The 27,560-nt window shown below is 34.8% G+C and overlaps 1 protein-coding gene across 1 annotated transcript in view; it reads left to right on the top strand.

The window, feature by feature from the left end:
* SKOR2 (SKI family transcriptional corepressor 2) overlaps positions 1-18,773 on the top strand; it is a 36,915-nt gene extending 18,142 nt beyond the window's left edge. The window contains exons 5-8 of the mRNA XM_053700398.1: positions 1,593-1,691; positions 7,533-7,600; positions 16,916-16,981; positions 18,654-18,773. Of these exons, the coding sequence (XP_053556373.1) occupies positions 1,593-1,691; positions 7,533-7,600; positions 16,916-16,978 (230 nt within the window). The 3' untranslated portion in view covers positions 16,979-16,981; positions 18,654-18,773. The remainder of the gene's footprint in view (positions 1-1,592; positions 1,692-7,532; positions 7,601-16,915; positions 16,982-18,653) is intronic.
* The last annotated feature ends 8,787 nt before the right edge of the window (positions 18,774-27,560 follow it).

The raw sequence follows: 27,560 nt of genomic DNA, 5'->3' as shown, positions 1-27,560 counted from the left end.
TCCTGCCCAACACATTTAAATGGACATAGTTTGTACGATTGCTGTATTTATTTTTCCTCTTCTTCTGCTGACTACTCCAGGGATATGGAATCTACGGGAAAGACCCCATTCAATAAACACGCAATAAACCCATAGATAAGCCACCAAGAGCTACTTTGGTGTCATAAATGATGTTTAGTTCCAAAGGAGCATTTTTATTAAAGGGACATAAAACACTAAATAAATGCTAGATAGATTTATACATTAAATGAAAAGATTAGTCTGAGAATAAGATGTAGATATATTTTTTAAAGTCTCATTAGCTGTTTATATATTGACAAAATAAGTCTAAAGTTTTAGTGACTATAAAACAATGGGAGCTGCCATGTTGTAACTTAGGTTACCTTCTCTGCTGTGGCCAATTAGGGGCAGTTATAAATAGGTCACTAGAGTGTGCAGCCAATGGCTGTGTGGTATATAACAGTGTTCTGCACTTCCATTTCTTACAGGAATGTAAAAGCTCACAATTTCAGAATGGAATTACAGGAAAAGGGGACAAAATAAATAATTAATGTATATTGCAGACTTTTTTATATGTACAATTGATCATTTTCTATTTCTATTTCAAAGTGTTTAATGTCCCTTTAAGGCTTCCTCTGCCTTAGATTCAATTTTAGATTTAGTATTCATTTTGACAACTAAAAAATGTATTATGCTAAATACTCTTGTGGAGTAAATAAAATGTGTAATAGTTATTAAGACAGGTTTTTATAGGCTCAGATTTTACCTTTCATGGATCAGATAAAGTGTGCATTAAAAAAATCTGCTTCGTTAAAAATGTAGAACCATTCCATGAGAAAATATGGAGGAAGCTCAGGAATCTTCACATGTACTTAGCAATATATGGCAGCTACACACTGCTGAGTTGTCTACCTCAGTATGCTCCCATAGAACATTATTAAAGGTTATTAAGCAGAATATTAATAGAAAAAAGTCAATTTGATAGAAGTTTATTGGAAAGCTTTTTTTAAAAATTTATAAGCTGTATCTGAATCTTGACAGTTTAATTCGGACTTCTATTTTCCGGAAAAAAATAAGAGAGTTCTGATTATAGAGACTAAATAGACAATAGTCTGCAATAAACATAGATTATTTGTTTTTAAAGGGTTAAACTATCATTATTGAAGACATATTAACCTATTCATTGCCTGAGGCACAATATGAATGTATATATGGGGAAATGTGAATTCACCTTAGATCCTATAAACTCTGAAAGGGTTAGCTGCTAAGTTAGGTGCATATCTGGCTTTTAAACCATATTTTATGCTTGACAAGCAACATATGAATAATATATAGACCATTGGTGGATATAATTGAGATTAATGCATGTATATCAATCAATACATGACACAGTAATATAATACTTTAAAATAATATATTGCATTGATTTATATTCATGGATTTCTGCATCAAATCTGTCCTGTACCCAAGGAACAGCTTTAAGCTGGTAAAAATATTTTGTCTTCTTATAATAAATGAATGTATTTTACAGGTCTATGTAGAACAGCACTGGGCATTTGTAATGATTCTGCAATTTTGTTTTGTCTTTTCAGAAGAGCTCCAGAAAGTCTTGTTTGAGCAAATAGATTTACGCAGGAGACTGGAGCAAGAATTTCAAGCGTTAAAAGGAACGCCTTCATTTCCCGTTTTCAGTAAGATCAATTTTAAAGATTCATTGTTCCGTCTTTCTATCTTAGAATAAAAACAACTGAGATGGTAATAATAATCAATATAAGCTCTTTTCCTTGGTTGGATATAAAATAAATCATATAGATCTGAATAATCAAATGTATTAATCAAATTAAACACGCAACATATAACAAAACAAACATGCAGAATGGTTCTTTTTCCTTAAATAAAATACATAGACATATGCATATAGATTTTGTCAGTGTGGTTTTGTTAATTAAAATTATGTATTAATATTTATTGGTTAAAAACAATTCAAGTGCAGATTTTGCACATTTCAAAAGAAGTTAATTATTGACTTTTTCATAGGTAAAATGTTTGTATTATTTTGCAAAATAAAATACACACTCCTCACCATATTAAAGGGACAGCAAAGTCATAATTAGACATTTATAATTCAGAAAGAGCATACAATTTTAAACAACTTTCACATTTACTTCTATTATTTAATTTGCTTCCTACTCTTGTTATCATTTGCTGAAAAGTTTAGCTAGGAAAGCTCAGGAGCAGCAAAGAACCTAGGTACTAGCTGCTGATTGGTGGCTGCATATATACTGATTGTCATTGGCTCATGATTCAGATAGAACATACATTTTTTGACTTTACTCTTTCTTTAAATCCTGCCATGTTCTTGTTATGTTTCTTTAAAAAAAATTAATAAGTTTAATTTGAGTTTTTAACAAATAAAGGGCCAGATTACAAATTAAGCACAAAATATTGTTTTCACTAAAGCGATATTCGTGCTCAACTTAGTAATACCAGCGCAAATGTATGTTGCTGGTTGTTAATGGCGAGAACGCGCTATTAAAAATGCAATCCCCATAGAAAGACCAGCGACGTATCCTTAAGGGGTCAAATGAATCATATTCATTTATGGTATTGGTCTCTGTATTGATCATAGGCAATGCACATGTCCTGGCACCAGGGCCGGCTCTATAATTTGACCAGGTGGTACCACGGGAGACAGGTGGTATTTAACAGCAGTGACATACAGAGAGAGCATGTTCAGGTTAATAGCATTTTTTTAAGATAAATTACTGTCATATGGTATCCATCAACTGGTTATCAGCATGTTCTCAAGGAACATTCCACTATATTGAACTCTATTCCTTGAGACAGCTGGAAATGGTTGGGTCTAGATTGTAGTAGACAAAAAGTTGAGGACATCATTTCATTTAAATGGACCCAGTCAGCACAATATCTTGAACCACCCTTGAGCCCACCATCTTTATTCCAATATCTTGAGCTGACCATCTTTATTTCAACATCTCTTGTATGTTTATTGCTATACCTCAGACCTGTCCAGATCATTTTACACTTTATTTCTCATTCCAAAACCACTTCTATTGATTTCCTTATTTTTAAAAATTTAGTAATAATTTTTGTTGCTCCAATAATGTAGTCTACACAATTAATACAAATTGTATTGTACACAGACACATGAAAATGAAATGTGCCTGTGTGTTCCTTTTATTGGATTACAATATTGTTGTATAGGCAAGACCTCTGTGTTTCTGGAGTTTTTCAAAGAATGACAGAAATACAGAAAGTATGATAGATATCTATGTAGAGAATTAATTAGGTTGCATGAAAAGGGACTTGGGATATATCAAAAGAAAGAGATAGGTGAAGGCAGCTCAGAAAGATACGTCTACACTCATTAATCTGATTGTAATTGTAATGTAAGGAGCTTTATACTCCCTCTGTGCCATTTTTTCGGTGTGTTGTCTAATATTTATAACTTTGTTTAGACCTATTATGAATTTTCAAAGCATCTTCTTGGCTCTCATGTAGGGCCCGGTGATCTAAAGCTCTTTACTCAGGCGAGATGGATCTAAGAGGTTTCATCAGTATGGCCAGGTACCTAAAATAAATGTAGAAACACAAACTTTACCATGAGAGCTAATTAAAGGAATAGTGTAGTCAAAATTCAACTTACATGATTCAGATAGAGCATGCAATTTTAAGCAATTTTCTAATTTGCTCCTATTATCAAATTGTCTTCATTCTCTTGGTATCTTTATTTGAAAAAGCAAGAATGTAAGCTTAGGAGCCGGACCATTTTTGGTTCAGCACCTGGGTAATGCTTGCTGATTGGTTGGCTACATTAAGACACCAATCAGCAAGTGCTACCCAGGTGCTTAACCAGAAATGGGACGGCTCTAAAGCTTACATTCAAATAAAGATACCATGAGAACGAATAAAAACTGTTAATAGGAGTAAATTTTAAAGTTGCTTAAAATTGCCTGCTCTATCTGAATCATGAACGTTTAATTTTCACTAGACTATCCCTTTAATTCACTATGAAGAGTTCTGTATGTAAATGACATACTTCTATATTACAATATAAAGTCTAATATTGTGTGATTTCTCTCCATGGCGGCGAGTTTAAGATAATCAGGCCGTAGTGTTCTCTCCATCACTGTACCTTTGTTAGCAAACATTTGGCTTCCTGTCTTGAAGAACTAGTTGGTTCCCCTTAAATAATCCAGAATAAAACGTTTTAACAACTAAACTGACGAATAAAATGTAGCAATGTTCTTTTCCACATCAAAGTGGGTACAAAAAATATAATGTAATTAAATGGGTTTGGAGTTCTTTTGGATGCTGAGAGACGGTAGAATTATTTCTGCATCTTCAGAGAATTGAATATAACCACCAGTGTGTGATGAATACAGATTCAAAGTGATTGACAGACCCTGCTCTCACTCAGCTGGTCAAGCAAGACCAGTGGTCAGCACTGCACAAGGATGTCCTAAAATCTTAAATTAGCATGCCTTGTTATTTAACTCACTAGTCCATAATCTTTTCTTCTCACCTTTAAGCAAGAACCTAATAGGAAATATTGTACTTTTTTGCTACATTATGTTACAGATCTTGATATTATCTGCTACTCGTCATCAACAAGTACTTTCTATGTTTATTTGTTTTATCTGTAGATTAAATACGGATGTAGTGTCTAGGTACTGCATAAGCATAGTCAGTAAGGTGTTGCTTTGCTTTTACTAGTATTGGGGGGGGGCAATACAATTTGTCTGGGGTCCACTAAAACCATATTCAGTCTTGAATGTGCTTTTCACTGATGTAGTCAAACCCAGTGGCCAATTCCAAACTTTGCTAAGTTGTTGTTGTAAACTAAACCCATCAGGGCTCTAGTCTTCATTTATTTATCTTTATGTCCCTTGAGTGCTTGCTAATAGCTTCCTCGCACAAGTAAATTTGGCTCATTTAGTTACTTCCTGTGCTCTCCAATAGCTCCCTATAAGCTTGGTAAAAAATCTTATGCTAAATAGTTGTTTAATGTGTTTAACTGCAGCCTCTCTGCTGTTTGCTGGCTTCCAATCTCCATTACAGAGTGCTTCAACCATCAATGCACCCTTACATTTACAATACACACTAGGATAGAAGCCCACTGAGGTATTGCTTGCTTCTTAAATAATTTGTGTTCATTGGCAACTTTTCAATTCCTCATGGAGAGTTTGTATATTCCGCTGCCCATTACAGATGGCTCTGAGTGCTATTACCTTTATTTGTTATCAAATCATCTCCCTCCTAATAACTATTATTCAGTGCACTCAAACTATAAAGTCAGTGGTTTCTGCTTTTTCTCACGTATCATTCCCACAAGGACACAAATAGTATTTATCAACAGGAATCTAATACATATATTTAATTATAAAATTATTGCTATATAGAGATTCTTTTATAACCATAAACAATTTAAAATCTTCATGAAAAGACGCCCGGTAGTGCAGTCTACATGGGACTGCAGTTTACAATTAACTAAGAACCCCTGTATTCCACAGAACCACGTCATTGTCTGTCTTGTGTGGCATCTGAGTGCTGATTTGCCTGAATTTTCTGCCACAATTTCCAAACCTCAACCTCATTGAACATATTTGGGAAAATTTGAAAAGGGAAAGGTGACACAAAACTTGTAGAATAAATGCCAGAAAGTATTAAAGAAATCATTAAAGGGATATGAAACTCAAAAATTAGATTTTGTGATCTAAACAGAGCATAACATTTTAAAAAAGTTTCCAATTTACTTCTATTATCAAATTTTCTTTGTTCCCATGATATTCTGTGTTGAAGAGATACCTAGGTAGGCACCTGCAGCTCTACATGACAGGACACAGTGAAGCCATCTAATGTTCTTGCAAATGGATAACATTCTTGCAAAACTGCTGCCACATAGTGCTCCAGAAATGGGCCGCCTCCTGGGCTTAGATCCATGCTTTTCAACAAAAGATACAAAGTGAACAAAGAAAAATTGATCATAGAAAGTTGTTTAAAATTGCATGCTCTATCTGAATCATGAAACAAAAATATTGGATTTCATATCCCTTTAAGGATAGTATTGCTACCAAATATTAAGACATTTTTATTTTCAGAATGTAATAAGAAACATATTTTTTTTTTAACTTTTATTAGTGAAAATTATTTATTTAGTTTTTTAAAAATTCTGAAACAAAAGCAGATTATGCAAGTGGACTCCGAATTTTGTACCTTATTGGATAGATAGAAAGATAGATAGATAGATAGATAGATAGATAGATAGATAGATAAAACGTAATGAAAACCAAGTATTAAGTTCCAACAATGCATTAAAATATTTGACCATCATTCCATATTAGTTTGCCGTTTTATTAACAACTCTGACTTTAATATGATATAGCTGATTTACCATGTTATTTAATGTGGCAATGATCAAATAAACAGGATATAGATACAGTTTAAAGTACTTACATTTAAATTTAAAAAAAAATGGTGCTATTTGAAAACACAAATAGTAACCAATGGAATATTAATAAGCATTTTCAGTCTATTGTTGGATAGTATAGGTCACAAAATAAATCTTTGCAATTTCTACTGTATATTGTGTTTACCCATATGAATTTTACACGTGAATTAATAGCCCTAAACATTGTACTTATAGGTTACTGTATACTTATGTTCTTCTGTTAATATTTAAAATTAGAGACATAAAGCTTACAAATAAGAACAATTGTATAATTGTTTGCTAAGGGTGAGCAAACTGTAGCTGAATCTTTGTATTTAGATGACATTCTCAGCAAAAATCCTCATTGGCCGTAGACAGGTTACATTTCAAGAACAACCTCACATAGATACAGGTGGAACTTCCAAATAAGCAGGCTGCTTCCTCTGCAGTGAGCTTATCTCTAAACCCTGGCCTGACGGTGGCTTTTGACGTTTTACATTTTTACTGCTCTAGTATGGGCATCTGGGCATCAGCTTTGTTATTTGCATTGCTAAAATAATTCATTCTGGGATTTAGTCTGTGAGTCATAAAATTGTTTGACTTGGAGGCAATGGTCCTTATCTAAGTCTCACATGGTAACCTGGAATCTCTAGCTTCCGCAAGCTTTATTCGTTCTCTCTGTTCTTATGGTCATCTGAACCCCACTGACATCCTCAAACCCTTTTCTATTGCCTTATCTCTTTTTCTTCCTTTATTTTGTCTCTCTAGATCTCATCTCCATTTTCTATTTCAGATAAACCTATTAGTTAGATGGACATATTTAATAAATAATGATATACAAATTAAATTGCTCACTTTATTACTGGGAATGATACAAACAATTCTTCAGACACATGACAGTCTTCAAAATTCACATAACATAACATTTCCTGATATTTTTTCTAACTAAACTGAATTTCTAATGGAGTGACACTTGTAGAAGGATGAAATTAAATGCTGTCATAAATCATTGGTAGATGTCAGTTCCTTTTGAGACGTTTGAATAATTGCATTTCTTTCTTTTTTTTCTTTTTTTTAACAGACAATTTCCATGATCAGATGAAAAGAGAATTGGCATACAGGGAAGAAATGGTACAACAACTCCAGATTGTAAGTGTCACTTTACAAATTGTTCATGTATAAACTGTATATATTATTGCAATCTTTTGATAATTATGTATATAAATATGTGTGAGTGAATATTAATGATGCACCAAAATGCAAAACCGAAAATTCAGGATGCACTTTGCCGAAAATTCCTTTTTTTTTTTTTTTTTTTTTTAAAAATAGTTTTTTGTATAATTGTATTACTATTAGACTTTTTCATTAATTTCATGAATTTAAAAGAATCTAAAATGAAAAAACTATAATCCAATAAAATAACCACACTTTTATTGAAAGTACACATCTGACAGAATCAGAGTTAACAGTTTTTTTAACCAATTATCCAGTATAGTCCTAGAAAACATTTATTATGTGCAAAACAGTCAGTCAAGTAATGAACTCAAACAGCGGCTATAGGCTAGCATCAAATTTGAAATATGCTACACAATCATTTTTACAGAAAATAACAGGGGGAAAAATAAAAAAAAACGAAATAACTGATAATGCCATTTTCGGCCGAAATGTTTCTGTGGCTGAAATTTCTGTGCATCCCTAGGGAATATATATATATACAGAGAGAGAGAGAGAGAGAGATAGAGAGAGAGAGAAAATATCTGCACTCATTCGAGTTAAAGAAAAAAAATATTTTATTGTGATAATGTTTTGGGGTAGTCTCCCCTTCTTCAGACTAACTAACCACATTAGTTTTTAATTTTTGTTTTAAATCCAATGGGTGTGCAAACTATGAATATTCAGTTACACTGATCTTGCCCATCCATAGGAGTGTTTATATATATATGCAATGTGTAGGAGAAGGACTGCGCTCAAGGGGGTTGCCTCCTCATCTTGAACCCCTTCCACTCACTTATTTACCCCACTCACTTAACCTCCTCGTGCTCATTCCTGCTCCTACACATTGCATTTTTTCACACACAGACTCTCCTCATAGGTGGCACTGAGGTCAGAGGAACCAGTCTGAACTGGGACAGCAGCACAGGGCTTTTTTCCCCTCTTGCTCCTTTTGAGACTTATTGTACATTTTTGCTATTTAAATTCATAGCTACACCAGACATTTCAATTACATTTAGGACTACGAGCGCTACTACCTCTCCCTTGTACACTATATATATATATATACAGTATATTTATATAGAAACATCCATTCCAGGAAGGCACTCTCCATTTTTAAATAAACAAATTCTTTATTGAATTAACGTTTTCGGGGTCTCCCCCTTCCCCTCCTGCTGTGTTAGGAGTAAAGAAGTGAGTCCTGGATCCTCTTTGAGACTTATATATATATATATATATATATATATATATACATACACACAGAGAGAAGCACACTCAAAGGAACGAACAACTGGCTCAATACCATTGTTAGCTTGTTCTTTGGAGATTTACCACCTGGGTGCAGCTTTTTAGCTCAGTAATGCTTTTCACAGAGAAGAACTTTCCTGTAGTATATCGGTCTGATCCCACCTATTACAGTCAGTCCAGCTCTGAAATACCAGGCAATTCCTCCTTGAACAAGGAACATAGCAACCCCAGATGATCATTTCGGCCTTCATTGGGGCTCGTCAGTGAGGTGTAGCCATATTCCTCTAAGCACACTGAGCAAGGAGTCCAAGTCTGGTTTCCCCTTTTTCCCATAGGGAGACTAAATACACACAGAGAGAAGCGCACTCACAGGAACGAACAACTGGCTCAATACTTTTGTTAGCCTGTTCTATGGCGATTTACCACCTGGGTAAACTAACTAACAATAGTATTGAGCCAGTTGTTCGTTTCTGTGAGTGTGCTTCTCTCTGTGTGTATGTATATATACAGTACATAGATATATACATTTTATACACAAACACTGTACATAGCAGATGAGTACTATACAAATAAAGATACAGAAATAATTTCATTAATTGTAATCACATAAATCTGTAGACATATACAGTACATTCTTCTAGATATTTGCAATCACTAGTCAGCGCAGAGTAAAACCGGCCTGTAGTGTGCTCCCAGCTGGCTTACAGTCTAATTGCTCTGCGATTTACTCTAATACACAGCAAGCAGATGTGTCTGTGTATTGCTACCTATTTAAATGGCTTTCAAAAATGACATGTAGCCACATGGACGCTGTCAAAGTATGTCCCAGTGCTCCGATACAATGATGGAACAGCAATCTGTCTATTCATTTAACTGTCCTGTGTCTCTAGTCCTTTTTAAAATATTCAAAGACTGTCCAGTAAATCACTTATATTAATTTAGAAAACAAACAATTTTGAAAATAAAAATGACAAACGTACCAAAAATATTATTATAATCTAATACCTTTTCCATTTTTATATTGATTAGTATTTTTTTATAATAATTTAACCCCCTGATTCCCAGAGAAGACTGCAACACGTTATCCAGTATAAATATCAATTCCCTGATCAATTCCCAAGACTGATACCAACTTGTCACCCTACCTCTGGGGCTGGAGTACTGCAGTACTTATACAGATCACATGCAGACTGAAAGCATTATACTTAAAGGCACAGTATACACAATATATATATATTAGATATTTAGATAGATAGATAGATAGATAGATACCGTAGATACAATGGTCTAAAACTAGAGGAATCAGAATTTTGTTCCCTACTGGATAGATAGACAGACAGACAGACAGACAGACAGATAGATAGATAGATAGATAGATAGATAGATAGATAGATAGATACAATGGTCTAAAACTAGAGGAATCAGAATTTTGTTCCCTACTGAATAGAAAGATAGATAGACAGATAGATAGATAGATAGATAGATAGATACCGTAGATACAATGGTCTAAAACTAGAGGAATCAGAATTTCGTTCCCTACTGGATAGAAAGATAGACAGACAGACAGATAGATAGATATATATAGATAGATAGATAGATAGATAGATAGATAGATACCGTAGATACAATGGTCTAAAACTAGAGGAATCATAATTTCGTTCCCTACTGGATAGAAAGATAGACAGACAGATAGATAGATATATAGATAGATAGATAGATAGATAGATAGATAGATAGATACCGTAGATACAATGGTCTAAAACTAGAGGAATCAGAATTTCGTTCCCTACTGGATAGAAAGATAGACAGACAGATAGATAGATATATATATATATAGATAGATAGATAGATAGATAGATAGATAGATACCGTAGATACAATGGTCTAAAACTAGAGGAATCAGAATTTAGTTCCCTACTGGATAGAAAGATAGACAGACAGATAGATAGATATATAGATAGATAAGTCTAAAACTAGACGAATCAGAATTTCATTCCCTACTGGATAGATAGATAGATACAATAGTCTAAAACTATTAAAGGGATACTAAACCCAAGGTTTTCTTTAATAATTCAGATAGAGCAGCAATTTTAACCAACTTTCTAATTTACTTCTATTGTAAATGTTTCTTCATTCTCTTGGTATCTTTATTTGAAAAGCAAGAATGTAAAGCTTAGGAGCCGGCCCACTTTTGTTTCAGCACCTGGGTTGCTCTTGCTGATTGGTGGCTAAATGTAGCCACCAATCAGCAAGCACTATCCAGGGTGCTGAGCTAAAAGTGGACTGGCTCCTTAGCTTAGATTCTTGTTTTTTCAAATAAAGATAGCAAGAGAATAAAGAAACATTGATCATAGGATTAAATTAGAAAGTTGCTTAAAATTGCTGCTCTATCTGAATCATTAAAGAAAAAAAATTGCGTTTGGTATCCCTTTAAAATCCTAAATTCTGATTTAAAGGGATGTGAAACCCAATTTTTTTCTTTCATGATTCAGATTGAGTATGTCATTTTAAACAACTTTCCAATTTACTTCTATTATCTGATTTGCTTCTTTCTCTTGTTATCCTTTGCTGCAAAGCATACCTAAGTAGGCTCAAAAGCTGTAAACTAGCTGTTGAATGGTGGCCTGCTGTCATTGGCTTACCAATGTGTTCAGCTAGCTCCTAGTAGTGCATGGCCGCTCCTTCAATACAGGATACCAGGAGAATGAAGCAACATTGATAAAAGAAGAAAACTGGAAACTTGTTTAAAATATTCTGCTCTATCTGAATCATGAAACACAAATTGTAGGTTTCATGTCCCTTGAAACATGTAAAATAATATTCCTGAACTGAAGTCATCCCTTAATACGTTTAGAGTTTAAGTTATTAACCCCTTGGCTGCGACATAGAGCGGAGACACATGGGGGTATTTTGCTGCATTCATAGGTTTTGAGGCTTTGTAGTGCAGGTTAACAAGTCGAAACTGCGTCTTTATTCTCTCCCCCACATCAGAGGTTGTGAAATAAATCGCCCCCACTTTCGCTTGTTCAGATAATTGACATGCCCTGCTCTCAAGCAATTGGTTGCATGAAAGCAGGGGACAGCGCTGCACAACAGAACTCTCGTGCAACGTTACATTTTGTCACAGGAGGCTGCATTGCAAGTGGCAAACAGATTCTCTAATTGAGAATTTGTCCAGCTGCAATCGTGATAAATTTTCCTTACGATATTTCCATCTCACCGATACTTTCAGAACAAAATAATAAAAAAGTAGAAAAGCTCCTATTTGGAGTTGTGTTATTACATTTGTCCTTGCATGCAGAGTCTGTTTATTGTTTTTACTATTGGGGAGCAGTGTTAGTGTGTAACTTGTTAATAACCATTAAAGGGATATGAAACCCAGTTTTTTCTTTTTCTTTCGTGATTCAGATACAGCATGTGATTTTAAACAGCTTTCCAATTTATGCCTATTGTCTAATTAGCTTTGTTCTCTTGATCTTCTTTTGTCAAAAAGCATACCTAGGTAGGCTTATGAGCAGCTGCTGATTGGTGGCTGCACATAAATGCCTCTTGTCATTGGTTCATCAGATGTGTTCAGCTAGCTTCCTGTAGTGCATTGTTACTCCTTCAAAAAAAGATTCCAAGAGAATGTAGCAAATTTGATAAGAGACATAAATTGGAAAGGTGTTTAGAATTCCACACTTTATCTGAATCGTGAAAGAACATTTTTGGCTTTTATGTCCCTTTAAAATAAAGAACCCACAATACAATGCATGAAAGTTAAAACGTAACTTGCAAATACAGCTGCCCTCTAGTGCTCAGCAATGTATAACATTATTAAAAATATTATTACAACTACTGCCGCAATTTAGAGCACAGGACACGTGCACGCTACTAAGTCTACCTAGGTATCCTCTATAGAATACAAAGGAAAAAAAGGTAAATTTGACAAGGGAAGTAAATTGGACAGCTGTTAAAATGTCCTGCTCTAATTCATGAAATCCCTTTATTACCCATTCCCCAGTTTTGCATAACCAACACGGTTATATTAATATACTTTTTACCTCTGTGATTACCTTGTATCTGAGCCTCTGCAAGCTGACTCCTTACTTCAGTTCTTTTGACAGACTTGCATTTTAGCCAATTAGTGCTGACTCATAGCATACCCCATGGGAGTGAGCACAATGGCACACATGAACTAGCTCTGTCTAGCTGTAAATAAAGTGTCAAAATGCAGAGATAAGAGGCGGCCTTCAAGGGCTTAGAAATTAGCATATGAGCCTACCTAGGTTTAGCTTTAAACAAAGAATACCAAGAGAACAAAGCAAATTTCATGATAAAAGTAAATTGGAAAGTTGCTTAAAATTGAATGCCCTATCTGAATCATGAAAGTTTAATTCTGACTAGACTGTCCCTTTAAATTGGATTTGCTTCCAAATTAAAAAGTGTAAAATCGCTCACTACCAAATTCTATATATATATATTTAATTGTTATTTAAAATATTTTTGGCTGTGCATCTAATTAAACTGTAAAAATGTCACAATATATTGAGTAACATCAGATTTTCAGGGTTTAGTAGTGATTTGCAGTGCATTAAACTACCAAATGTCAGGCATTTGATTAAGAATTCTAGATATTTTAAAAAAAATTGCATTTATAATTGGAGCAACATTCAAACTTATTGCCTAGGCAAATACACTTTTTTTCCACAAATTTGCAAAATAATAATTTAAAATATGGATAAATATTACCTCATTTAACTCATATCAATCAGTGTTCTAGCACCATCTACTGTCAAGCTTGGTAAATGCAGCCTCTTATACAAATCCTAAAACACGATTTAGTATAATCAAGACCATAATCAGAACGCTAAAATAACTACAGAGCCATGTACATTTGTGCAGGATCAAAGCTAATATAATACAAGTAAAATGTAATGCAAAATGTAAGTTCACTGGCTGATAGAGACAACTCCCAGCTTTAAAAATCTGCAAAGAAAATGCAGGTGTATTCAGCACAGGAGCATCAGCTAAAATAAAAGTAACAAAAAGGTCTTCCACACCTTCAACTGCATTACATTGCATGCTCCAAAAATGCTCATTGCATAAAGGGACCTTAAACACTAAATACAATTTATAAGAACAGTATTGAGGTTATGGCCTCAGAGTGAGCCTAAAATGCTATTTAAAGGGATACTAAACCCAAATGTATTCTTTAATGATTCAGATAGAGCATGCAATTTTAAGCAACGTTGTAATTTACTCATTTCTTCGCTCTCTTGGCTTAGCACAAGCAGGGGCCGGCATTGCACAATCAGTGCATTGTGCAATGTTACATTTGGGCAGAGTACCGCTGTCCGCTCGCTGCAAGGGTGGCAAGACATGGTTTATTACAGCAAACCTTGTCTGCCCGTCGAATGATAAATAGAGCCCTTCTCCATCTGGTACCACCATGTTGTAACCTACCTTTTACATGATTCCAGCGTTGATAAGTTTGCACATGATCAGTAACTCTCCTTTAGATAGCTACAGTTTTATAATTAGAGGGAGGTGCATGAGGGTTTACTGTCCCTAAAGCAGCTCTGCACAAAAACACTTTAGTTAATAATAAAGCACTTTGCACATGCACAGTGAGAAGTCCCAGCAATGCCCACGGCAATGCACTACACAGATACAGTTTCTGATTGACTGTTTGATCATGCTTTATATATCATAGGAGCTAGACTACTTGCTGGCAACTCTAGTTTATTGAAGAACTGCAACAAGCATGTTGTTTTGTAAATATGTATTTATACTAATCTAAGAGAATGAGCGCCACTACTGTGCAGTCCAGTCCTATCACACAGCAAACTTAAGGGGACATAATTGTACAAAAGATGAAACTGCTCTATATCGATTTTTTGACTAACAGAAACTAACTATTGTCTTCTATGGCTTCTGTATAAATAAAAATTAAAAAAAACAACTAAGAGTATGAAGACCATTATGCTCAGATGCTGCTTAAATATTAAAATTAGTCGTTCAGCTGCTACAATGAGAATATCAGAGCCCCTGACAGGTAGATCTGCTCCTAGTCATTCCGAGATAGCACATAGACCTGAATAGACATGCTTTTTTAGTTGAAATAATTTTTATTGTCATGGATCACATCAAATACAACATAATAAAACAGTGTGCTGGGTTACAATGTCCTAGTATTCTTAAATCAATTAAAGTTTTTAGCACACTGTTTATATCATTTTCATCAATTTTCCTCCCCCCTTCCCCAACTCCCTCTCCACCCCCTCCCCCCTCTTATCCCATTTCCCTAAACCTAAACTTCATAACTGTATACAAAGAAAAACCTTTAACTTTAAACTTTTCCCGTTGAGCAGTGACAATGTTTTAGAGTTCTTCAGAACGCTATATCTATATTTAAGAAAGTTCCTATTCTCTCCAATTTAATTGCCCTAAAAAAGCCTTATTGGTTACTTAGTGTTGATCTGTATGTACCTACATATTTCTGTTTATTTAAAATCCAGAGTATCCACATGTTTTGGAATCTCTCAGATGTTCCTTGTATCCATGCAGCTGATTCTAGCATATTATAAACATCTTCAATTTTGTTCATTACCTCACCCCATTCTGGAGCCCCCACTTTCCATTTTCTAGCTATACATATTCTGGTAGCTGTACATATAATATTAACCCATCTATTAGTAATTGAGTTCAGTGACTCCTGGGGAATATGTAGTAAGGCCTGTGAGGCTGATAATGTAAAGGAGTCATCTAGAATCACCTTAAATAGTTGAGTAAGCTTGTCCCATGTAGGTTGTATCTTTGGACACTACCACCACATATGACAATAGGTCCCTATCCCTTTACATCCCCGATAACATAATCTACTACCCTGTGTGGTGTAATGTGAGGATTTCAGTGGTGTAAGGTAACATCTATATGAGGTTTTTATTGAGTTTTCGATAAGGTCTGCCCCTATTAAGCTTCTCCTCATTGAGGAGAAAATCTGGCTCCAATCTTCTCTATCATAGGTTATAGCTAAATCTTGTTTCCATTTGTCATAAATTACCAATTTTACTGAACTATTTGCTTCTTGAATGGCTAAGTATAAGCGTGTAATCATTTTTTTATTTCTACCAGGTGTCATTATCATTTGTTCCAGAGCAGTTTTGGGGTAGACTGGGATGCTGCCTAGTCTATATGTATTTATAGCATGGGAAAATTGGAGATATAAAAACCAGTGCAATGTATTTGGGTGTATTTTATCTCTTAATTGTGTAAATTAGACATGATTTTTTAAAGGGACAGTCAAGTCCAAAAAAAACTTTCATGATTCAAATTGGGCATGAAATTTTAAACAACTTTCCAATTTACTTTTATCATCAATTTTGCTTTGTTCTCTTGGTAGTTTTAGTTGAAAGCTAAACCTAGGAAGTTCATATGCTAATTTCTTAGACCTTGAAGGCCGCCTCTAATCTAAATGCATTTTGACAGTTTTTCCCCACTAGAGGGCGTTAGTTCATGTGTTTCATATAGATAACATTGAGCTCATGCACGTGAATTTACCATGGAGTGAGCACTGATTGGCTAAAATGCAAGTCTGTCAAAAGAATTGAAATAAGGGGGTAGTCTGCAGAGGCTTAGTTACAAGGTATTTACAGAGGTAAAATGTGTATTATTGTAACTGTGTTGGTGATGCAAAACTGGGGAATGGGTAATTAAGGGATTATCTATTTTGTAAAACAACAAAAAGTCTGGTGTTGACTGTCCCTTTAAGCATTTTCTACTTTTTAAAAAAAAGATGGCTGTTATTGAAAAAAGAGCAGTTTTATTTTTTTATTTTATGTCTATTTAAACAGATATAGGCTGTGCATTGAGACTCAAGTTTACATGTGTTGGCAGAAATGCCAGTGTGCCCATGTAATGCAGAAAGGAACAGCGCTAACCAGATAAACAAGAGAATAGTAATTGTTATGGAGATGAGGTGAAATCTGACATTTATGCTGTTTTGTTTATGTTTTTAAACAGATTCCTTATGCAGCAAGTTTATTAAGGAAAGAAAAGATTGGCACTCATCTCAGCAAAAGCTAAAAGGTAAAGAGGAGTGAGTCCGCTGTGTTTGGAGCAGTAGAATTTGCTACTGCAATGCAAACAATGCAAAATGTATTCTAAAAAAGGCCAAGTGAATTCATTAGAAAATATTGGCCCTGTTTACATTGCTGTTGTAAATCTATTTTGTATCAGCTTGTTGGATTTTCCTTTTGCACATTACAGAAAAAGGTTGTTTTTGGCTCCTAAAAAATTATATATTTGGTTCAGTTTACTTTAAGCCCTTTAACAACTCCTTGCTTGTAGAATGCAGACTTAAATAAGTTATTTTTTGTTTTATCTCTACTAGGTGTAAAGGAACAGAATGCCCTTTACAACTAGTATTAAAACGTTTGAAATGCTGTTAAATAAAAGATGTAAAACATATTGAATAAAATCATATGAATATTTAGGAATTATGTTGACTCCAATATTTTATGTATAAAAGGTCCCAAATATTATATATTAGGGTAATAATAATATAATAAAATATATATATACCGCACAGCCCATATGAAACCGTGTTCCTGTAGCATCTTTGAAAATAACTAACAATTATTAACTGTTGCTTGTTGATACCTATAAATATGAATAAAATAGATCATAAAATATTATTTATTAAGGTAATTACTGTCAAGCCTGCGTACAGGGGTTCTGTTGTAGAATTTCTGATGGATCAAAATTGGACTCATAAAATGAGATGCATAAATCTATCTGCTTTACTAATCACACTCTAACTATACATGGGCTCCCAATGTCATCTATTACTATATAACATAGTAGCACTGTCACAAAATAAAATGCTTCTTATAACTAAACTTCTGCTCACACATTTATGCTCCTGAGCAGGTGAGCAATTAAGAGGAAACTCACGTTGCTGCCATTCACCAGCTTTGTTCTACTCTGGAACTGCAATTTGATATCGCCCCAGCATAGCTTTAACTATGCGTTTAACTATTTTCAAGGTTAAACTTTTATTTTGCAAGGGAAACTAATGTTAAAATAAAATGTTATAACCATTTAGTATATTTCCACTATAATGTCTCTTTAAAGGGATATAAGACTCTTTTTTTTTTTAATCTTTTATATATAAGTGAATGTTTTAAAATGTATAACAGTGCATTGTTTTTTCTTTTATTATTTTAATGTGCTGAATACACCAACGTCTTTCATAACCATGATTGGAAAAAAACGAGTAATATGTCCCTTTAACACTACAATACATTAAATGTTATACTTCATTATCAAATATTGCTCAAAAAAAAACTTTGTTTTAAGCCATTATAGTTCTCATTATCAAAATGTTAATTCATTATTCTCAAAAGATTATTTTTGTCTCTATATATATCGTATAGTCACACTAACATGATTTTATAATGATGTTAAAATCTTGCAAAAATCTTGTTTTCTTTAGCATATTTGGCAAACGTAAGTAGAAACATTAAGACACATATGCCAATAGATATCCTGCTGGCATTACACCATTTATACATATTACAATGTCTTCAGGGCACGAAAGATATTTAGAAAGGACAACAGTGTTAATTAAAACAATCTCACCTCTGGAACAGAGGATCTGAAAACAAAATCATAATCATTAAGACTCAAATATATTACCAAGTCCTTTGGGAGCACTTAAATCATGACACAATGTAATGAGTTTGCCTTCTCTCCACAGCTGTGACTCCAGATCTGAAAGAGGAAAATCCTTTTTTTTTTCTTTTTTTTTTGTAAAAAATAAAAAAATAAAAAATAAAATGAACATTCAACTTGTATAAAGACTGAGACGCAAAAGAACTGGAGCAGACAATATATTCAGTAAAAACCCAAGGACCTCAGCTAATTAAGGACACGTGTTTATCACAAAACATAGCAGCTTAGACTTTGTAGAACACAGAATCCATGTGTGTTTGGATCTCCTGGATATCATAGCACACACAGCTTCCCAAGGACAGAAATGTGACTACCACAATATGCTGAATCTTCAACTGCTATGAAAGACAGTTTATGAGTTCCTCGTGGGAGGTTCATCAGCTTGATGACCACACTGCTTATGAGATATAGCTGCATTTTTATTTGTTTCAACTGGATCAAGCCACGGACAAGCTTTCAATCCCCGACTGGACAATGTTTGACGTTGGCCGCTCTCATTTTATTCTGCCTGCTGTATGGAATTAAACTGTTACTCCCCTGGATATAATTTACAGTTTAATATTAAGTGTAATTAAGAATATATTATCTGGTCACACATGTATTTATCCCTGTTCTGTAGTTTCTTTAACATTTATGTGGATACAAAGTCTATAATAAAAGCTATCAAGTGATATCTGTGTTTTCTATAACTATATGTTTTTTTTATGAAAAAGCTGATTTGCATTATACATAAGTAACAGGGGATTAAAGGGACATGAAACCCCAAAAAAGTATTTCATTATTCAGATGAAAAATAGAATTTTTAAAAAAGTTTCCAATTTACTTCTATTATCAAATTTGCTTCATTCTCATGTTATTCTTTGTTGAAGAGATACATAGGTCGGTAGCATGCACATGCCTGAAGCAACACCTGACAGGAAATAGTGCTTCCATCTAGTGCTCTTGCTAATGTATAATGTTGTTAAAAAACTGCTGCCATTTAGTACTGCAGACACGTGCACACTTCTGAGCTTACATCCCTGCTGTTCAACAAAGGATACGTAATCAAAGAAAATGAGATAATAGAAGTAAATTGGATAGTTGTTTAAAATTATATTTTCTGTATGAATCATGAAAGAAGAAGAAAAAAATGTTTGTCCCTTTAAAGGGACACTCAGGTTAAATTACATTTTCACGATTCAGATACAGCATGTAATTTTAAACAACTTTCCAATTTACTTCCATTAAAAAAAAATGTGCACAGTCTTTTATATTTACAATTTTTGAGTCACCAGATCCTACTGAGCATGTGCAAGAATTCACAGACTATACGTATATGCATTTGTGATTGGCTGATTGCTATCACATGGTACAAGGGGAGTGGAAATATACATAACTTTGAAATTTGTTATAAAAAAAATCTACTACTCATTTGAAGTTCAGACTAAGTGCTATTGCATTGTCTTGTTATCTTGCATTTGTTGGTTATGCAAATCTAATGTGTTAGACTGATGTCTACTATCAACTGGACAAGTATGTCATGAGGCCGATATGTATATAATTAAAGGGACAAGGAAGTAAAAAATGATGCAGACAGAACGTGCATTTCTTTTTTTAAAGCAATTTATTTATATTATATAATTGACCTTTGTTAAAAAGTTGCTTCTTTCCTCAACAGAAAACCAAGGTAGAAACACTGTTGCCAACATTGCTGCAATTGTAATGGTCAAAATACATTTACGCTCCTGAGCCTATCTCAGTATGTTGTCATGAAATAGAGGGAATTTGATAATAAAAGTTTTTCCAGCTCTGTCTGAATTTTGAAAATGTAACTTTGACTCTCGTGAGGTCGCGTTCGCATTGTACCTCACTTGTAATACCAGCGCACATTTGCATGCACTGGTATTACTCAGTCGAGCGCAAATATCGTTTTCGCAATAATCTGGCCCAAAATGTTTAATCACGGGTAGTAAAAAAAAACTGTACTATCAATATTTATTTTGGCAATTTTGTATTCCTTTTTTCCACTGCTCCCAGAGAGGATGGAGTGCATACTGCAGTATTTAGAGCCTTGACCAACAACTTGCTACTCATTTATGTCTGCCCCTAATTGGCAAACACAAACATATATGATAAATATACCCAAGGCGATTTAAAGGATATGTTCCTGGACTACAAAACAATTCAAATGTTGCTTACAGCATGAAACCTTTAAACATTTTATATAGTACATTAATTGTTTATATATAATATGAATATACAACAAAAAATACTTCAATGTCCTTTTACCCAGTGAATTGACAGAGCACCTTGTTTTAGTTCTTGCCTGATTAGTAACGTATAGAAACAGTTGGCGCTCTACAAATAACATAATAATAATAATAATTTTAGTTGAGATAACTAGTTGCTTAACCAACTTTAATTTGGATGTAGAAGGTGATACCATTAAAGGGACATAATGGTAAAAAAATAATTGTGCATGAGTTCTAGTCAAAGCTATCACTATTTCAGTGGCATATGCGCATTTACTGTATGTGCCCCATGCATAATATTCAAGCAGTATTATGAGTGAGAGCAGTAAAATAATTTGTGTTAACTCTCTGAGCAGGCATGTTATATGAATACTGGTGCACAGAGCACAGTCGGCATGTGTGCATATGCCACTGAAACAGTGATAGCTTTGCTAGAAGTATTTTTTGCAAAAATGCTTCTGTTAAAATCTGATTTGCACTCATGCTAGGGTTGCCATATTGCTGCTTTAACCTCTTAAGGACATATGACGGAATTTTTCCGTCATAAAACAATTGAGCAAACTGAAAGCTGTGTCCTTAAATGGTTAAAACAGGACACATATGAAAAATACATATGTCAGGGCTGTTTAAAGAATTGTTTTGAATCATGTTCCATTATAAGAACCCTGATATATGTATTTTTCATATGTGTCCTGTTGTAATGCGGCAATATGGCCACCCTAAAGGGACAGTCAAAACCAGAATTTTTGTAGTTTAAAAAGATAGATAATTCCCTTTATTACCCATTCCCCAGTTTTGCATAACCAACACAGTTATAATAATATACTTTTTACCTCTGTGATTACCTTGTATCTAAGCCTCTGCAGACTCCCCCCTTATTTCAATTCTTTTGTCAGGCTTGCATTTTAGCCAATCAGTGCTTACTTCTAGGTAACTCCACATGCATGAGCACAATGTTATCTATATGACACACATGAACTAATGCCCTCTAGTGGTAAAAAAATGTCAAAATGCATTCAGAAAAGAGGAGACCTTCAAGGTCTAAGAAATTAGCACATGAGCCTACCTAGGTTTAGCTTTCAACTAAGAATACTAAGAGAACAAAGCAAAATTGGTGATAAAAGTAAATGGGAAAGTTGTTTAAAATTGCATGCCCTATCTGAATCAAGAAATTTTATTTTGGACTTGACTGTCCCTTTAACTCATGCACATTTTAATTTTAACAATTATGTCCCTTGAAGAAGCTTATATATATATATATATATATATATATATATATATATATATATATATATATTTATATATATATATATATAATTATATATATATATATATATCAGTTTAAAGAATATAAAATAAAAACTCCAGTGTGAATAAAGAACACACACAGAATAATATTCCAAACTAAACTACCTAGTCTACCTACTGCTATTGCAAAGTCTGGTCTTCCTTCCATGATCATTGATGCAAAACTGATAATCAACCTTAAAACATCAAATGACTAAAGAGACAAGGGGACGTATAAGGGAGGAAAACATTAGTTCACAGAAAAGTAGATAACATTATTAACCAAAGTATCCCTGGTGCAAGCACAGATTTCAGATATATTTTATAACAAAAGGCAAGAATAAAAATAAACATATACTAATAATGTTATACTATCAATAATAAAACATTTTAAGCTAGATTACAAGTGGCACGATATTTAGCGCTCTTGCTCAAGTGTAAACTTAACTAAAAGTAATCTTCTGCACATGCAGGTTAGCACGCGTATTACAAGTCGAAAGTAAAAATTTTGCGCACACACAAAACCTGACGCGCGTTAACTTCAGGACCTTGGATATTGTGACGTGCTAACTTTTTCTCCCAATAGACTTCAATAGAGGGCGAAGAAAAAAACGTAACACTTATCGCTTGCGCGCTAACCCAAGAGGAGTTGTAATTATTTCACATTCCAATGTTCTTCACATACAGGACAATGTTATTTTTATTTTAAATACATTTTTAAATATATACTGTATATCTATATACCTGCATATCTATTCCAATAGATATAAAGGTATTGATATATATTTTACATTAACATTATCAAATATATATAGAAATATATAAAAAAAAACCTTCTATGTGAAGTACACAGGAATATACAATATGCGTAACACGTTTCGCGTTTTGCGCTTTAGGTCTAACGTGTGTCGGGTTAGCACACATGCAGAATTAGTTATCTTAAAAGGAGAGTATGCATATTGTACACAGCAATGTATAATATGCGTAACGCACTTTGGGTTTTGTGCTGTAGGTCTAACAAGGTGTCGCAAGCGCACATGGAAAATTAGTTATCTTAAAAGGACAGTAAAGTCAAACTTACACTTTTGTGATTCAGATATGGCATGCAATTTTAAACAAATTTCCAATTTACTTCTATCATCAAAATTTGCTTTGTTCTCTTGGTATTTTTTATTGAAATCTAAACATTGGTAGGCTCATAGGCTGATTTCTAAGCCCCTGCTGGCCGCCTCTTATCTCAGTGCATTTTATTAGATTTTCACAGCTAGACAGTGCTATTTCATGTGCACCATATAGATAACAGCATGCTCACTCCTTTGGAATTATGCAGAAACCAGCACTAATTGGCAGAAATGCAAATTTGTAAAAAGCACTGAAATAAAGGGGCAGTTTGCAGAAGCTTAGAAACAAGGTAATCACAGAGATAAAAAGTAAATTACTATAAATATTTTGGCTACACAAAACTGGGGAATGGGTAGTAAAGGGATTATTTAACTTTAAAAACAATAACAAATTTCAAGTATACTGTCCGCATTAAGGCACATTATGGAAATATTAAATATCCTATTATATAAAAGGCCAAGTGTATTTGTCCGAAGCTGTCATGCGCAGTCACATCACACCACACCTGGCCTTACCTTACATGCTGTTTGCGACTAAAGTGGGCGTGGCCGGGCGGGAGCGTGGTCGGGCGTGGTCAGGACGTGGTCAGGCGCGGTCGGCACGAGAGAGATGGGAGAGAAATAAAAAGAGAGGGGGAGAGACAAAAAGAGATAGGAAAGAGCTAAAGAGAGGGGGAAGAGCAGAAGAGAGGGGAAAGTGTAGAAGAGAGGGGGGAGAGAGAGCAAAATAGAGGGAAAAGAGCAAAAGAGAGGGGAAAGAGCAAAATAGAGGGAAGAGAGAGAAAAAGAGAGGGGGGAGAAAGAGCAAAAGAGAGAGGGGAGAGAGAGCAATAGAGAATGGGAGAGAGAGCAATACAGGGGGGAGAGAGAGCAAAAGAGAAGGGGGAGAGAGAGCAATAGAGAGGAGGGAGAGAGAGCAATAGAGAGGGGGAGAGAGAGCAATAGAGAGGGGGAGGGAGAGAGCAAAAGAGATGGATGGAGGGAGAGAGCAAAAGAGAGGGGAGAGAGACAGAGCAAAAGAGAGGGGGGAAAAGAGGAGGGAGAGAGAGAGCAAAGAGAGGGGGGAGATAGGGAGTAAAGGAGAGGGATGAAGAGAAAGAGCAAAAGAGAGGGATGGAAAGAAAGAGCAAAAAAAAGGAGAAAGAGACAGAGTAAAAAAGGGGGAGGGAGAGAGCAAAAGAGATGGATGGAGAGAGAGAGCAAAAGAGAGGGGAGAGAGACAGAGCAAAAGAGAGGGGGGAAGAGAGGAGGGAGAGAGAGAGCAAAGAGAGGGGGAGAGAGAGAGCGCAAAAGAGAGGGGGGAGAGAGAGCGCAAAAGAGAGGGGGAGAGAGAGTGTGCAAAAGAGAGTGGGAGAGAGAGAGCGCAAAAGAGAGGGGGAAAGAGAGAGCTCAAAAGAGAGGGGGAGAGAGAGAGCGCAAAAGAGAGGGGGAGAGAGAGCGCACAAAAGAGGGGGGAGAGAGAGCGTAAAAGAGAGAGAACACAAAAGAGAGGGGGGAGAGAGAGAGCGTAAAAGAGAGGGGGAGAGAGAGTGCAAAAGAGAGGGGGAGAGGGAGCAAAAGAGAGGGGGGGAGAGAAAGTAAAAGAGAGGGGGAGAGAGGGAGCAAAAGAGAGGGGGGAGAGAGAGAGCAAAAGAGAGGTGGAGTGAGAGAGAGCGCAAAGAGTGGGGAAAAGAGAGCGCAAAAGAGAGGGGGAGAGAGCACAAAAGAGAGGGAGAGAGAGAGCAAAAGAGAGGTGGAGCGAGAGAGAGCGCAAAAGAGAGGGGGAGAGAACACAAAAGAGAGGGAGAGAGAGCAAGGGGTGAGACCGCTGTACTGCAAAAAATGCCCCGTGTGAACGGGCTTTAGGACTAGTAAAATATAAAAAAAATATTAATAATAATTATCAAAAATTATTATAGATGTTCTAAAAAATTCTAAAGAATACATAGAATATATATATACAGTATATATATAAATATTATTTTTTGTTACAGTATCTAGAATAATTATTAATAATTATTATTTTTTAATATGTTATGTTTAGTATTTCCATAACGCACCTTAAGATAACTAATTCTTCATGTGCACTAACCCTACACTGCATTAAACGTAAAGTGTGAAACCTGAAGCGTGTTATGTATATTTTACATTCCTATGTTCTTCACATAGAAAAAATGTAATGTTTATTTTTGAATATATAGTTATATATATATATATATATATATATCTGATGTTAATATAAAATATATATCTATACCTATATATGTATAGGAATAGATAAACAGGTATAGGTATATTCATATATTTATTTTAAATAAAAATAACATTGTCCCATATGTGAAGAACATTGGAATGTGAAATATTTACAGTAAATACACAGAAAGACACATTATTAAATATTATTATGGAATTATTATTTAGACTCATTTATATATTATAGCCCTTTGCAGTCATATACATGGCCATATACCATATAGCTTTGAACTGTTATTAAAAAAAAATATGAATATTTATATGACTAATTTTTGTCAGATAATGTTTATATGAGTATAACAGTTTATTTAAATGTATTATGGTGCAACTTTTTTCTAGTTTTAACCCTTTATGCAAGGTTTTCAATTGCCTGAATTAGATTGCACATTAAATATGATGGCGCTCGAGTTAACACGTTTACTTTCAACCTGTAATATGTGTGACAATTAACACGCCCACGATAAATCTTATATGGCGCGTGCGTTAACATTAGCATAACACTTGTAATCTAGCATTTTATGTGTTGTTAAATTGTTAGTGTAATGGCCTTTTAAGGGCTGATGTGGCTTTACAAGCCTTGGTAATCAGTTGGGTAAATGGCTCACATCTCTATCTGTCTATAGATGGAAACCATGGGCATCCACGGGGTGGGGGGGGGGACTTCAAACTGCAGAAAACAAAGACATTTGAATGTATTTTTTTTGTTTTACTCCTCATAAATATCTAGCTCTATTTTGCAGGAAAATGCACAGCATGCTGGGAGTTACATAGCATGCTCAAGTTGTAGTTTAATTTTTCAATCTTAGTATTGTGCCACTGCAGTTCTGGACTATATTTTCCAGCATGCAGTGCACAGTGGAAGAGAGTGAACTTCCTGGAAAAGCAGAAAGCTTTTGCATGAGACCCTGTTCCCTACTCCATGCAGTGTGTATGAGCCCCTGGTACAAATTGGTGAAGGTAACGGAAAGCAGTGTTCCCACAAGATGTTCACTTTTTGAGTGTGCACAGCTAGTTTTTATGAAGTGCACAACAGTTTTTTTGTAAGATTAGTTTGATTTGTTTTATTTATTTTACTTTTATTACCCCAGTGTGTGATTAGGGTTGCCACCTGTTTGAGAATGACCCGGACGGTTCAGGTTTCCATTTTTGCGTCCGGGTTCTGAGTCAGGTCTGAACATGCAAATGTGTATGTATGCATTTGTGTGTGTGACGTGTGTGTGTATGTGTGTTTGTGTATGTATGTTTGATGTGTGTGTATGTGAGATGTGTGTGCGTTTGTGTATATGTGTGTATGTATTTGTGGTGTGTCTGTGTATGCGTGTGTGTGTGATGACTGTTCCTATGTATGTGTGGTGTGTGTATGTATGTGTGGTGTGTGTGTGTGTGTGTATGTGTTACTGTGTGTGTATGTATGTGTGGTGTGTGTATGTGTGATGTGTATGTATGTGGGATGTGTGGGTATGTGTGATGTGTGTGCGTTTGTGTATGTGTGTATGTATTTGTGGTGTGTGTGTATGCGTGTGTGTATGTGTGATGTGTGTGTATGTATCTGTGATGTGTGTGCGTTTGTGTATGTATGTGTGGGTATGTGTGTGAGTGTGTGTATGTGTGTATGTATGTGTGTATGTGTGTGTGTGTGTGTGTGTGTATGTATGTGTGTGAGTGTGTGTATGTGTGTATGTATGTGTGTATGTGTGTGAGTGTGTGTATGTATGTATGTGTGTATGTGTGTGAGTGTGTGTATGTGTGTATGTATGTGTGTGTGTGTATGTATGTATGTGTGTATGTGTGTGAGTGTGTGTATGTGTGTATGTATGTGTGTATGTGTGTGTGTGTGTGTGTGTGTGTGTGTATGTATGTGTGATGTGTGTATGTATGTGTGATGTGTGTGTATTTATGTGTTATGTGTGTGTTTGTGCATGTATTTTTGGTGTGTGTATGCATGTGTGTATGTATATTTTTTATGTATTTATTTATATTTTCCTTCAATTTCACCCATTACAAACATTTTCTTTTTTAGCTATTGATTGTGCATTTTTTGCCATATTATAAAATACAAAT

Source organism: Bombina bombina, chromosome 2 (assembly GCF_027579735.1).
Source record: "Bombina bombina isolate aBomBom1 chromosome 2, aBomBom1.pri, whole genome shotgun sequence".
NCBI lineage: Eukaryota > Metazoa > Chordata > Amphibia > Anura > Bombinatoridae > Bombina > Bombina bombina.
This window is presented reverse-complemented; position numbering and strand designations above follow the sequence as displayed.